The sequence below is a fragment of the Gymnoscopelus microlampas genome (assembly GCF_963454915.1).
Source record: "Gymnoscopelus microlampas genome assembly, chromosome: 1".
NCBI lineage: Eukaryota > Metazoa > Chordata > Actinopteri > Myctophiformes > Myctophidae > Gymnoscopelus > Gymnoscopelus microlampas.
In genome coordinates this window covers 58,459,486-58,475,300 of record NC_139962.1, presented here as the reverse complement: position 1 = coordinate 58,475,300, position 15,815 = coordinate 58,459,486, and the positions used below count along the sequence as shown (strand labels likewise).

The 15,815-nt window shown below is 40.4% G+C and overlaps 1 protein-coding gene across 1 annotated transcript in view; it reads left to right on the top strand.

The window, feature by feature from the left end:
- The window catches only part of cgnl1 (cingulin-like 1), an 84,923-nt gene that overhangs the window by 25,962 nt on the left and 43,146 nt on the right, over positions 1-15,815 (top strand). The window contains exons 7-8 of the mRNA XM_084064974.1: positions 1,569-1,710; positions 3,475-3,687. Coding sequence (XP_083921100.1) covers positions 1,569-1,710; positions 3,475-3,687 — 355 coding nt within the window. The remainder of the gene's footprint in view (positions 1-1,568; positions 1,711-3,474; positions 3,688-15,815) is intronic.

Below are 15,815 nucleotides of genomic sequence, written 5' to 3'. Positions count from 1 at the left end.
TTAATGGGTTAAATACATGCATTTCCTTTGGGGGAAATGTAGAATGTCTGATATATTTGATAATTTACATTACATTATTTGTATGTTTGATACATATATATATATTTTTAAACTTATGTTAACCCTATTTTGGGCTCAACAATTAAAGGTAGGGTAAGTGATTTGCAATTATTCAAATAATTGCAAAATGGGTCTATGTTGTGATAGTGCTTGTTATTATAGAGTGTCCTGTCCATATAAGGAGTCTCCCATGTCTCTCCAGCTCTTTATTAAACAGAAAATGCATTTTCCCGTGCTCTCTCCTGATTGGCTTAAAATGTGTCACCTACAGTACCTGAAAATGTACTATATTCTGTTTACTAAAGAGCTGGCGAGACCCCTGTGACCGAACAAACACTCTGTAGCAATGATTACTATCAGAATATAGTACTTTAACCTTTTAACAAAAAAAAACAAAAAAATATCACTTACTCTACCTTTAAAATGAAATAGCAGAGCAACAAGCTCACAACGTGTCACGATGCAAGTAGAGCTTGTAGATCTGTTGTAGAGCTTGTAGATCTGCTATTGTCACTATTTGTTGTACAATGACGTATATCATCTCTCTGAGGTGGAAACCTCATAATATGAGGACATGTTATTATGTCCAAAACTGTTACTTTTCAGGATTCAAATTCAAAAGTAGCTAAAGTAGCAGATCTACAAGCTCAGATCCGCTGCGTTTTCGAGCTTGCGGATCTGCTACTTTTGATGCTTTTGTGTGACGCTGTAGTATGATCAAGTAGGGCGTTCATTTTACGAAAAAAACAAAAGTTAGAATGTGGAGATGAGAGGTTTCTGCCCGACAGCAACGATATAGAGCTGAAGTGGTTAAGAACAGATTTCTTTGGTCTATTCAAAAATAGCAGATCTACAAGCTCATAGCGCGGCACCGAGTGCCGCGCTATGAGCTTGTAGATCTGCTATTTTTGAAAAATCGTCTCCCTTTTTGTTTTCTAATCAGCAGTGGTGGAAAAAGTAATTCTTTACTTAAGTAAAAGTACCAATACTGCAATCTAAAAATACTCTGTTACAAGTAAAAGTCCAGAATTAAAAATGTACTTGAGTAAAAGTACAAAAGTATTGGCATCAAAATGTACTTAAAGTACCAAAAGTAAAAGTACTAAATATTTGAAAATAGCAGATCTACAAGCCCACAACGCGTCGCGATGCGACGCGTTGTGGGCTTGTAGATCGGCTATTTTCAAATAGCCTAGGTTATAAAATAGGGCTAAAGTGGTTAATGTATGTTTTATTATATCATAGTTTATATCTGAAAAGTAACTAGTAACTAAAGTTTTCAAGTAAATGTAGTGGAGTAAAAGTACAATATTTGCCTCTGAGATGTAGTGGAGTAGAAGTAAAAGTATTGGAAATTGGAAATACTCAAGTAAAGTACAAATACCTCAAAATTGTACTTAAGTACATTACTTAAGTAAAAGTACTTAGTTACTTTCCACCACTGCTAATCAGGCCGCGGTTTCTGACAGAGTGTGTGTGTGCTGTGTGTGGTGTGTTCATCTCTCCAGGCTCTTCCAGGTGAAGATGGAGAGGGAGCAGTACCAGACGGAGATCAGGGACCTGCAGGACCAGCTGTCGGAGATGCACGACGAGCTGGACACCGCCAAGAAGTCTGCCGGCGACGGTGGCGAGAAAGAGGCCATCATGGAGGTAGAGAAGCTCCCAAGCGTAACGTCTCTGTTCTCTGTGGTAGAGGGGTGGAGGCAGCGTTGCCAGATTTTGCAACATTGCTTTGACGATTCAAAAAATAGTAGATATGCAAGCTCATAGCGCGGCACTCTGAGCTTGTAGATCTGCTATTTCTTTTTTTGTCGTGAACATTTTGCAAATCTTTGAATATATATACAGAATACGTTTTTTAAACTAACATTTGCTTCTGGGGGTCCATGGAACTAAATATTTTGAGATGGGGGTCCGCGGCCAAATACATGTAATGTTGGTTGGTCCTTGAGAACCACTGGTAGTAGCAACATAAGTTTAATTTTTGTTTTGAATTTTTAGGATTTAGAAGACAAGAATCCCCCAGAGGCAAAGATTTGAGTTGCAAATGTTCGCTTTAAAAAACAAATTATATTCAAAGATTTGCAAAGATGTTCACGATTGAAAATATATAAATAGCTGAATATCAGCTGTATAACCTCGTAGTTTGTAGCTTGGAGCTTGTAGATCTGCTATTTTTGAATAGCCAAAGAAATCTAAAAATGACACACAGATCCGCTTTCCTGGTCTTAACACATTCACTGCCAGTGGGCTTTCTAATGCTGGCAGGTAGCTTCTGCCAGCATTTTTAAGCATTCCGACACATTCCTCAAGAACCACAGCATATTTATCTCCAGTATGATCGATCCCCCCTGGTGGTCGCTAATCACGGAGGAAATCACTGTGTCACTTCCGTGAAAAAAAATAATTGTCATCGTGACCTCACCGTACTCTTATACCCAGTTGAAAATAGCATGTTTCGCCAAAAATACATTGTAAAAAAAAATATGATATGTCCGTCAAGGTTAATGGGTTAATTTCAAGATTTTGATAGGTTGTCTTTTACTAGCCTGGTAGACCCTCCCTCCGGAAATCTCATTTCCATTTGATTTCAGGAGTGAGTCTGGCCTGAAGGCTTCTCTGGGCGTTTCTAGCCCGTACACCAAATGGACGAGCCTATCAGCGTCGTCGCTCATTGTTCTGTGATTGACAGCTTACGTTGGCCAATCAGGTGGCGAGTTCGAGTGAGCCCGAATGAAGCCGAGTGCAGCCTGAGTGCAGCCGAGAAAAGACGAACGGCAGCCATTGTTGTTGTGCGTTGTCTTCACTTCTTACATTTGGTTTTAAAACGCTCTCAAACTTCTTTTTTGAGGCACGGAATTTACTTATAAGATATCGTTTGGATAGAATTGAGTTGTTTATCTTCATATATGTGGTCAATTAATCATGACAGAGCCTATTTAAAAATAAAAATTCAGAGAACCGGCAGGGGCGGGCAGTGACACGCATGTATCCGAATAAGGCAGCCTATTTTGGGCATGGCCGTCTCAAAACTCCCGTTGCGTCACGTAGTCTGGAGGTGGTAAAAATACACTGCAATTGACTGAAGGGGAACAACGATCATTGGTTGAAGGGGTTGTCAGTCAACGGTATTACTCCCGCCCAACTCCAGCCCACAGCCCAATATTGCAGAATGGGCGATCATGCCAGACTCACTCCTGAAATCAAATGGAAATGAGATTTCCGGAGGGAGGGTTTACCAGGCTAGTCTTTTACAAGATATCGGCCTGAAATATCTGTAAACGGGGGGTCTTATAGGACTCTCCACAATCAGGATCGACGTCGGACCCCCAAAAAAACCTGGCATAGTCGTCGGGACTCTCTGGTATTCAGTAGTTTCACCTCCTTGTTCTCTCTCCTTGCTCGTTCGTATAGGACCTGGTGCAGATGAAGGTGGACCTGCAGGAGGTTCTCATGGCCAAAGAGGACCAAGAGGAGGTGCTGAGGAGGCGCGAGAGGGAGCTGACGGCCCTGAAGGGGGCGCTGAAGGAGGAGGTGGCCACGCACGACCAGGAGGTGGACAAGCTGCGCGAGCAGTACGAGAAGGAGATCGGCCGGCTGCAGACGTCTCTGGAGGAGGCCAAGCAGGTAACAAACAAACTCCCCCCCCACCAGTGGTCCTTGGGGGGGGGGGGGGTACCAGATGGTCTATGACTAAGTTTCTATGACATTCATTTGCACTTTTTTTTACATTTTTTATGTTTTTTGGGGGTTTTTATGACCTCAATTACACCCAAAAAATCTGAACTTTGAACATTCAGTGGATTTTCTGTGGTCTGGGGTTTTCTGAATAATTAGGCTGAAAAGTAATCTGAGCTTGGCCCTTCGGCAGTGAGGTCACAGCCGATTAATCCCGCCCACTCTCTTCCTCGCCCCTCCCCTCCCCTAGCCTTTCCTTTGGGGGGGTATATATATATATATATATATATACATATATAAGGCGCATCGGATTATAAGGCGCATCCGCACTATAAGGCGCACTGACGGTGCGCCTTATAGTGCGGAAAATACGGTATTTTAGTCACAAGCTCTTGTTTAATACTTTTCATTGGATAAAATGTTCTTAAAAACCCACAGACAGACTAAACCAGTGGTTCTCAAACCTTTTCATGTCAAGGACCACCCGAGATGATATGTAATTTGGCTGCGGACCCCCATCATCTGAAAAATATTTAGTTCCAGGGACCTCCGCTCCATGCAAAGATTTCGGGTTAAAAATGTTTGTTTTAAAAAAGATTTGCAAAAATGTTCACGATTTTTCAAAAATAAATAGATGTAGGACATTAATTGGCAAAAAAAAAAACAACCATAGCAAGTTGAAATAGAGAGATACAAGGTTTCCATGATAATATATTCCCTCATCCTCCACCGTCCTGTTCCAGTAACTTTCCCTGGAAGCATGAGGCTGTGCTGAGATAAGAACTGTAACTGTTCTGTCCGTTGGCCACATGTTTGGCTCCATTTTGGTTCCCAAATGGCCCATTATGGTGGGTGTGTAACTCTGAGAGTGTACAAATGGAACCAAATGGACCCTTACGGGTCCATTTGGTTCCATTTGTACACTCTCAGAGTTATGGGGGTCCTTGAAAATAAGACAACCACTATGCCACACTAAATGGAACAGAGCCTTAATTAGTATCATTGGTAACACCCGTGAAGGAAGAAAGGAAGGGGCCCAATTAATTCCCAATATGGCTGCTGTGCATACACGGGAGAAACGGGAGTTTAAAGCCTTTTGCTTTTGATGTGGAATTGTTTACGTATGTGCCACATACTTTATACACTACGCTTTTATACTCTTTTTATATTATTGTTCAGTAACAGAGACAATGGGACTTTTTTCTTTGGGTGTGTATGTACGCAAGTACAAGCAAATTGTGTTCTGTCGTTCAAACGTTTCTCCTCATTGCTGATGACAATGAATGGAATGAGTTTAATGGGGAGGCGAGGAGGAGAAAATACCCTTTTCCTGCGCTCTACTCGACTTCAACTTTTTTGTCACATCACAGGTTTTACAGGTGTAAGAAAGTGGTTGAAATTCTTTGTTCGTACAAGCTCGTTCAACGAGCTCCCACCCAGTGGTGGAAAAAGTGCTCAAAGTCTTTGCTTAACCCATTAAGACCTGAGGCCATTCTTAAAAAAAATCTAAATCATAACAGTTTTTGGGAAGAAAAATCAAAAACATTGTTTTTCAAGATTTTTCAAAAATAGCAGATCTACAAGCTCATAGCGCGGCACTCGGTGCCGCGCTATGAGCTTGTATATCTGCTATTTTTGAATAGCCAAAGACATCTAAAGTGACACAGATGCGTTCTAGGTATCAATGGGTTAAGTAAAAGTACCAATACTGCGATATAGAAATACTCTGTTACAAGTGAAAGTGCAGAATTAAAAATGTACTTAAAAGTACAAAAGTATTGGCATCAAAATGTTCTGAAAGTACCAAAAGTAAAAGTACTAAAAAATGTTTGAAAATAGCAGATCTACAAGCTCACAACGCGTCGCGAGGCGACGCGTTGTGAGCTTGTAGATCTGCTATTTTCAAATAGCCTAGGTATAAAATAGGGCTGAAGTGGTTAATGTATGTTTCATAACATCATCATTTATATCTGCAAAGTAACTAAAGTTAAAAGTTAAACTTTAATATTTGCCTCTGAGATGTAGTGGAGTAAAAGTATTGGAAATTGGAAATGCTCAAGTAAAGTACAAATATCTCAAAATTGTACTTAAGTACGGTAAATGTACTTAGTTACTTAGTTACACCACTGCTCCCATCATTATATCAATCAGTATGTAGAGCATTCTGAAATCTTACACAACTATAATGCCCAAGTTAGTATTCTTTTGCTATCCGAAAATAACATGGGGGGTTTCTGCTTGAACTACAAATATTTAGCATGCAAGCAAGTGGCTTTGTCAGCAACAATCTTTCATGATGAATCATGCATCAGAAGTCTCTGGAATTGGGACCACATGTTGCCCAAGATCTTGCTCAATCGTCCATCCAGCTAGATCATTTAATTTGGTAGATCTACACTACGACATCCTGTTCCACTTCTCAGCATCTGTCAGTATAGCCTATGCAGTATGGATCTGTTTAACCCTTTAAGACCGGGAACGCATCTGTGTCATTTTAAGATTTCTTTGGCTATGTAAAAATAGCAGACATACAAGCTCATAGCGCGGCACCGAGTGCCAGGGACCCCCAGAAGCACAGATCGGAGTTAAAAATATTCGCGATTTAAAAAAAAAAATAGCAGATCTAAAAGCTTATAGCACGGCACTCTGTACCGCGCTATGAGCTTGTAGATCTGCTATTTTGGAATAGCCAAAGACATCTTAAAATGACCGATGCGTTCCCGGATTTAATGGGTTAAGCCATATATAATAGACAATCTACAAGCTCAAGGTAGGCAGGTATTGATGTTATATCTTTTGTTAATGAACACGCCCAAAACTATTACTAGAGTTCTGGACTGGAGCTGTTAGAGGTTAAGTGTCTTGCTCCGGGACACTTGGACACATACCGGGCAGATTGCCAGATGGCCCTCTTACCCACTAGGCTATACGGCTGGCCAGAAAAATCAAACGTATGCGTTGGCCGGGAATCGAACCCGGGTCAACTGCTTGGAAGGCAGCTATGCTCACCACTATACCACCAACGCCTTGCAATGAATGCTGTCTCCGTGTCTACAGCTTTAAAAATTCCCTGGTTCAAATCAACAGACATTATGCACAGGCACGCAATATACCACCTGACATTCATTGACTTAATATGTTTCATTTCGTGCGATGTGTCAGGCACGATAAAGCTCTGCCATTGTTTAAACGGTTGAGCAGCTGAACCAACTGGACACAGGGATGAAAACAGAAGACTCAGCTATGTGACACCTTATCTATCTTGTCATCACTTTTCATGGGAACGCAGCAGATTATGTGTTTACCCAATGAAGTGTGCTAGTACTTATCTGTACAGGGAGAAACATGTTTGATCTCATTGATATATACAGAGAGAGAGAGAGGGAGTGTATGTATGAGTGCACGTGTGTGGAGTGCAACAGTGCTATTTTTGCTAAGGTAGGGCTTAAAGGAGTAGTTCACCCAAAAAAGGACTTATTTTCTATCAATTACTCACCCCATGAAGCCTTGAATTCATGGAGATTTTTTTTTTTGACGAATTCCTGAGCCAATAATTTGATGACCGAGTCATCGGTCAATAGGAGACTCAATGGAGACTCTTTGAGTCTCCTACCGGAGTCATCAAATTATTGGCTTAGGAATGCGACAAAAAAACCCAAAAATGCCATGAATTCAAGGCTTCATGGGGTGTGTAATTGATAGAAAATAAGTAATTTTTTGGGTGAACTACTCCTTTTTTAAGTGTTACTTTTCGGGATTCAAACTATACATTTTGTTCAAATTCAAAAATGGCAAAAGTAGCAGATCTACAAGCTTGAAACGCTACTTTTGATGCTTTTGTGTGACGCTGTACTATGATCAAGTAGGGCGTTAATTTACTAAAAACACAAAGTTTGAATATTTCTGCCCGAGAACAACGATATGTAACATCTAGATAGGGTTGCTGTGCAGTTGGCTTTAATAGATGCAGTGTGTACTGTGACTCACATCTTCCTGTTTTTCTCCCGAGTGGAAGTTGTTGTCCTTGTCCTCGTGTTCCTCCGGGCATGGTGGGGGTCCACACACACACACACACACACACACACACACACACACACACACACACACACACACACACACACACACACACACACACACACACACACACACACACACAGCAGTATCAGGAGAGCCTGTGAGAACATTTCCTTTGCAGAACAAGGGGAACGTCTCCCACAGGGGAGCATGTCATCAGGGGTTTTACCCGTGTAATTCTCTGCAAACACCCGTTCCAATATGCCTCCATTGTTCGCCGCTCTGCGGACATAATAGAGTTCTGTTTATTTTCGGCTCTTTCGTTTGCACCTCCAGGTGAAGTTCAGGCTGCTCATGTTGTCCTCATACATGCTCCCCCGTCAAACATCACACATTTGTATTTTTCACGTGCCAGCGGAACGTCTGAAAGCACAAAGCTGACTACGGCTGTTTAAATCGATTAGTGTGATTAACCCATTAAGACCTGGAACTGTGTCATTGTTAGATTTGAGCTAAAAAGCATTATTTTACACTTTGGGCTATTCAAAAATAGCAGATATACAAGCTCATAGCGCGGCACCGAGTGCCGCGCTACGAGCTTGTAGATCTGCTATTTTTGAAAAATCGTGAAAATGTGCTCAAATCTTTGAATATATATATATTTTTAAAGCGAACATTTTAACTCAAATCTTTGCTTCTGGGGGTCCCTGGAACAACATATTTTGATGGGGGTCCGCGGCCAAATACATATAATTTTGGGGGTCCTTGACATGGAAAAAAAATGATCACCACTGATATAGAAACATACGTTTTTCAGAATACTGTTGAGATTTAGGAGACGTGTAGAATCGGCTTCAGGTCTCAATGGGTTAACTGTTGCACTCCTAAACTTGTATCAATTCACATTCACACAAAAGGCTGAATATATCCTTAAAAACGCTAACTTTTCCCCCCTCAAAAGTATTAATTATTTTTTCCTTTTAACCTGGCGTCCCTATTTTAGGCATTTCATAGGCCTTTCCAGACATTTTCATAAATTGTGAATATAGCTGATCTACTGTTGGGAGCTTGCAGATATCAACCCCTACGTCACACCGCCAATCCGACTGATATGCCCATATAGTCCATGAGCCAGACCAGATTTCATTATCGAAAGAGTGGGCAAAACCATACCTATATTAAATTGTTCATATGGTCAATACGAGTAAATAAATATATGATAACCTCTCCACAGGAGTAGCTGGTTCATGGTTATCACACATTTTGTTATTTTCCCCATACGAACATGACAGGTGAAAAAATGACAACATTTAAAAAAAGAGTTATCATAATGAAACTTCCTGAGTTGATTACTTACATGAAGACAATGATTTATCGTATTACAAGTTTTCTGAAATTGTATATTTAAATATGCAAATTAGGCATTTAGTCCATGAGCCAGAGCCCCAAAATTGAGCCAGATATTGAATATTCCCTCGTTAAAAACCTTTGACTCCAACATCTTAACAAAATGAAATAAGTATGTTGACTCTGGCTTTGTCCAATGTTCCAATGTTGATTCTGGAAAGTTATGCAAATTTGGGCATATTTTCCTAATGCCTAATTTGCATATTTAAATATACAATTTCAGAAAAATTGTAATACGATAAATCATTGTCTTCATGTAAGTAATCAACTCAGGAAGTTTCATTATGATAACTCTTTTTTCAATTTTGTCATTTTTTTCACCTGTCATGTACGTATTGGGAAAATAACAAAATGTGTGATAACCATGAAAAAGCTACTCCTGTGGAAAGGTTATCATACATTTATTTACTCGTATTGACCCTATGAACAATTTGATATAGGTTTGGTTTTGCCCACTTTTTCGATAATCATTGCTCAATTTTGGGGCTCTGGCTCATGGACTAATATACAGTATAGAGATCTCTGTATCTGTCAGTCCTTGTCCCTTTTATGCCCATATATGGAGATCTCTGTATATAGACTAATAGTATAGGGCTTAATGGTTAAAGGCATTTGTTCCACATTGGAACAGGTGAGTGACAGAGGATAGAGAGAGTGGATAACGTGGACACAGGTCATTAACCACATTACGAACCCAGGATGTTTCAATTAGTTCCACTCTTATGTCAGCTCACATGTGATTCTAACAGTAAAGCACATTTAAAACCGTCACTTCTGTTCCCTTTATTCGTTTGTGAATACAAATTAATAACATCATTACAAGAACACTTTGTTCTAATACTAATATTAATAATATTTTCATTTATCTATCTATCTATCTATCTATCTATCTATCTATCTATCTATCTATCTATCTATCTATCTATCTATCTATCTATCTATCTCTCTATCTCTCTCTCTCTCTTCTCTATCTCTCTCTCTCTCTTCTCTATCTCTCTATCTCTCTCTCTCTCTTCTCTATCTCTATCTCTCTATCTCTCTATCTCTCTATCTCTCTATCTCTCTATCTCTCTATCTCTCTATCTCTCTATCTCTCTTCAATGAAGTGTAATTACTAGAATCCCAAAGCACTTCAATGCCATAATAATCTGAGGTAAAGGCACATGACATTCAAATTGTATACTGTTTAACCACTTAAACCTATAAAACTATATACTTTATTGACTGGGGTCCCCCAGGCGTCTATCAAAAACATTTTGAGATGGGGGTCCGCAGCCAAATACATATCATTTTGGGGGGTCCTTGACATGAAAAGGTTTGAGAACCACTGATATTATAGCAACATACGTTTTTTTCAAAAAACTGTTTGTAGAATCGGCCAAATTGCACAAAATGTTCACGATTGTTCAGAAGATAGCAGATCTACAAGCTCGTAGCGCGGCACTCGGTGTCGTGCTACTATTGTATATCTGCTATTTTTTGAATAGCCAAAAATAATCTTAAAATGACACAGACGCGTTTCCCGGTCTTAATTAACGGTGATTTAAAATGCGACTTTGGCCCCTTTGCTCAGCCTGTGACATTAACTGCTGCCGTTTGTGTCCAAGCCTAAAAACCCAGAGATGACCCAGCCTTTGCGGCAGCCCCCCCCCCCCCCCCCCCCCCCTGCCCCCCAGGCTCTGGAACAGCCATATTGGAGCTGCCCAGTCCATAGATGGTTTTAAATCTTTTATTAACCCATTGAGACCTGAAGCCGATTCTACATGTCTCCTAAATCTCAACAGTTCTGAAAAACGTATGTTTCTATATCAGTGGTGCTCAATCTCTTTCATGTCAAGAACCCCTAAAATTGGCCGCGGACCCCCATCAAAATATTTTGTTCCAGGGACCCCCAGAAGCAAAGATTTGAGTTAAAAATGTTCGCTTTAAAAATATATATATTCAAAGATTTGCACACATTTTCACGATTTTTCAAAAATAGCAGATCTACAAGCTCATAGCGCGGCACTCGGTGCCGCGCTATGAGCTTGTATATCTGCTATTTTTGAATAGCCAAAAGTGTAAAATAAGACTTTTTAGCTCAAATCTAAAAATGAGACAGTTCCAGGTCTCAATGGGTTAAAGACTCCTTTCTCATCCCTGGCCTTCAAAGTGTGGCAGTTGAGCCGGGCGCCCTATTGCTGTGTAATGTTTAGTTTTTTTCCTTTATCGCATGAATCATATCCTATTTCTTTGTTTTGTTTTAATAGCACTTTGGCTGACCTTTTGTCATCGTTTGCTGTCGGCCAGAAACCCCTGTATCTCCATATTCAAACTTTTTGTGCTTTTTATCGTAGACGTTTTTAACGTCCTACTTTATCATACTCAGTGGTGGAAAAAGTACTCAAATTCTTTACTTAAGTAAAAGTATCAATAATGCAATATAGAAATACTCTGTTACAATTAAAAGTCCAGAATTCTAAATTTACCGAAACTCTAAAAGTACAAAAGTATTGGCATCAAAATGTATTTAAAGGACCAAAAGTAAAAGTACTAAAATGTTTGAAAATAGCAGATCGACAAGCTCACAACGCGTCGCGAAGCGACGCGTTGTGAGCTTGTAGATCGGCTATTTTCAAATAGCCTAGGTATAAAATAGGGCTAAAGTGGTTAAAGTATGTTTCATGATATAATGTATATCTGCAAAGTAACTAGTAACTAAAGTTTTCAAATAATTGTAGTGGAGTAAAAGTACAATATTTGCCTCTGAGATGTAGTGGAGTAGAAGTAAAAGTATAGACAATTGGAAACACTCCAGTAAAGTAAAAGCACCTCAAAATAGTACTTAAGTACAGTACTTGAGCAAATGCACTTCGTTACTTTACACCACTGCAAATTGTCGATCCGCTACTTTTGCCAGTTTTGAATTTTAACCCCGAAAAGTAACAGTTTCGGACATGTGAGCTTTCCACCCGACAAATGTGCTCTATAAACACGCTTTGAGCTGCAGCCGAGTTGAGTCGAGCATAGATCAGTCTGGGTCCCTTTTGCAGCAATGAAGGAATGCTGGAAACTGGAGCACCCAAACTATTTAGTAAACTAAGTTAATTGCAGTTTGAAGCCATCACTAAAGATAATGAGACGTGTTGTCTTGTTTGTGCTCCTCTCCTCTGCTTTCTCTGCTCTGAGAGAGTCGGGGATGTCATTGTGGACAATCCATTGATAATGAATGATGAGTTTGTTTCACACAATAACAGCAGCGGGGGTTGGGTCGCGCGCGGCTCAATAAAGTGGGTCAGTGTGCCGTTTGAAAGGGGATGCACCTCCGTCCCCTCTGAAAAAGGCCGGGAGGCCCGTTTTTTGTGTGTCTTTTAATTGAAGAGTGCATTGTCTCTTTAAAAGCTTGATTTATACGTCGTCGCAAGACGGTGTCATGCGCCGAAATAGCTGAGCCACAAGCTGCAACGCATTGTGCGCACTTGCAGATCGACTATTTTAACCGCCATATGATGAAGCATAAATTTAGGCATTATTGACTTGAATTGTCTGGAATTCTATGAAGGGTTCTAAGTTTGGTTCACAAAAGCATGGCTTTCAGCTGTGTGTGTGTGTGTGTGTGTGTGTGTGTGTGTGTGTGTGTGTGTGTGTGTGTGTGTGTGTGTGTGTGTGTGTGTGTGTGTGTGTGTGTGTGTGTGTGTGTGTGTGTGTGTGTGTGTGTGTGTGTGTGTGGTGTGTGTGTATTTTAATCTTTAAATCGTACCTGACATGCTGTACATTTAACCCATTGAGACCTGGAACTGTGTCATTTTTAGATTTGAGCTAAAAAGCCTTATTTTACACTTTGGGCTATTCAAAAATAGCAGATATACAAGCTCATAGCGCGGCACCGAGTGCCGCGCTACGAGGCTTGTAGATCTGCTATTTTTGAAAAATCGTGAAAAGGTGTGCAAATCTTTGAATATATATATTTTTTTAAGCGAAGATTTTTAACTGAAATCTTTGCTTCTGGGGGGTCCCTGGAACAAAATATTTTGATGGGTGTCCGCGGCCAAATACATATAATTTTGGGGGTCCTTGACATGAAAAAGATTGAGCACCACTGATATAGAAACATACGTTTTTCAGAAAACTGTTGAGATTTAGGAGACATGTAGAATCGGCTTCAGGTCTCAATGGGTTAACACGCTGAAATGTGGATTGTACTCGAAACTCATCTGAACTTTTCGTTCCGAAAAGGGATCTCTCTTTGGAATGTGAAAAATGTTGCAATGCGGGGACGCCGTGAGGAGTGGAGTGAAGAGTGCTTGTTGACCAGGAATTTTCTGGGTCAGTTAGGAGAATGTGTGTGCACCCCAGAGAACCTCAACAACACCAAATGCAGATGCTGTTTAACAGTGCATGCGCCCTGACCCCTGGAAAGGGGGTTGGATCTGTTCTGCTGTTGTTGTATGTCTACCTCAGTAACATATGCCTGGTGTTCTCTCTCAGCCACGGCTTCCAGTGCGTCTCCTTGACCCACACGGCATATTTCAGTCAGGAACACTCACGTCATAAGTCGATTTAACCATTTGTTGCAACAAATGGAATACAGTTAACCCATTGAGACCTGAAGCCGATTCTACATGTCTCCTAAATCTCAACAGTATTCTGAAAAACGTATGTTTCTATATCAGTGGTGCTCAATCTTTTTCATGTCAAAGACCCCCAAAATTATATGTATTTGGCCGCGGACCCCCATCAAAATATCTTGTTCCAGGGACCCCCAGAAGCAAAGATTTGAGTTAAAATGTTCGCTTTAGAAATATATATATTCAAAGATTTGCACACATTTTCACGAATATTCAAAAATAGCAGATCTACAAGCTCGTAGCGCGGCACTCGGTGCCGCGCTATGAGCTTGTAGATCTGCTATTTTTGAATAGCCCAAAGTGTAAAATAATGCTTTTTAGCTCAAATCAAAATATGACACAAGTTCCAGGTCTCAATGGGTTAAGATGTTCCCCAAATTCTGCTAAGCAGCATGCTAAGCAAAATCAGGGAACGCTATGAAAAAAAACCCAACAGGTACAGTATACAAGATACGGGCCCATAGCAAGACATTTAATCAGATTAACTTGAGTCATGCAAACTTGAATGCAGTTTAACACTATAAAGCCATAGAACATGCACACATTGAATTTCAGTTTTATTTTAGAGCCATGCACGCGTGAATTTCAGTTTAACATTCGGTGTAAACGTTTGAGCGATGCAAGACTCTGAACCGTAGACCAATTATGTGTTTACCAACATTGAGACTGGGCGCACAGGTGATTGTTTCACGCAATCAATTTCCAACCTGTTGTTTCGGGGTGCGCTGGTTTCAGCACACCCCAACCCCCCTCTTGTGTGTTGGCTAGTGAGGCGCGTCCTAGCGAGACCTGACAGAATGGGTTTCATTGCGCGCATACTGGTTGCACGCATACTGGTTCTTATCAGTGTGACGTCGTCTGTTAAGGGGGTCTATAAGGTGGAGGCAGGGGTGGTGGACTGGAGGCAAGTTTTGCCAGCAGCAGCAGTGTTTGGCAGTAATTGAAAAGCAGAAATCCAGTGTAGGAGGGAGCCGTATTTAAACAGACCGCCTTGTTGAGGGAATGAGCTGTGATTGGTGTGTAGAAAAGCGTGACTGATTGAAAGCAATCAATGCTTCATTTTTATTCAGAGCCATTTCTAGCTATAATGCTATACTTCCACATGCTGTTGGGTGGAAACCTTGTATGTCTGAAACTGTTCCTTTTTAAATAGTATTTTGAAAAAAAATTTTTTTTAAACTAGCCGATCTACAAGCTCACAACGCGCCGTGATGCGTTGTGAGCTTGTAGATCTGCTGTTTTCACTGCTTTTGTGCAACACTCTTGACGAAAAAGTTGAAACATGGAGATCGTAATAGGTTTCACGACGTGTGAGTTAGCTATGATGTTCGTGTAACATGTTTAACCCATTTAGACCTGGAACGCATCTGTGTCACTTTAGGTTTCTTTGGCTATTCAAAAACAGCAGATCTACAAGCTCGTAGCGCGGCACCGAGTGCCGCGCTACAAGCTTGTAGATCTGCTATTTTTGAAAAATTGTGGGAAAATATTTTTTATATATATTTTTTTCAAAAACCTGTTAGGATTTAGAATTTTTAGAATTGGCATCAGGTCTTAATGGGTTAAAACGTTGGACTACCTCAAACACTGATTTAAAGGAACATCGTTGGACCGCGTGGACGGTTTCTAAATGTGCCCTGCCGCTGACATCATCGGTGGGAATTTCAAACAACATTTCAAACTTTTTATTGTATTTTTTTTTATTGCTACAAGAACAATGGATTATATTTCAGCATGCTAGCTTGTTTTCCATGGAGAGAGAAAGGCAGTTGTTTCCATTAGCATTGGAATCTCCACAGACGATGATGTCACTGCTGTTATAGGCAGGTTTCTGAGCTGTCCTCAGCCCACCTCTTAGAGGAGACAGAGATTCTGCTTCTTATTATGAGCGTTAGTGAGGACCGGTGGTGGAAAAAGTACTCAAATGTTTTACTTAAGTAAAAGTATCAATGCTGCAATGTAGAAATACTCTGTTTACAAGTAAAAAGTCCGGAATTCAAAATTGACTTGAGTAAAAGTACAAAAGTATCGGTTTCAAAATGTGCTTAA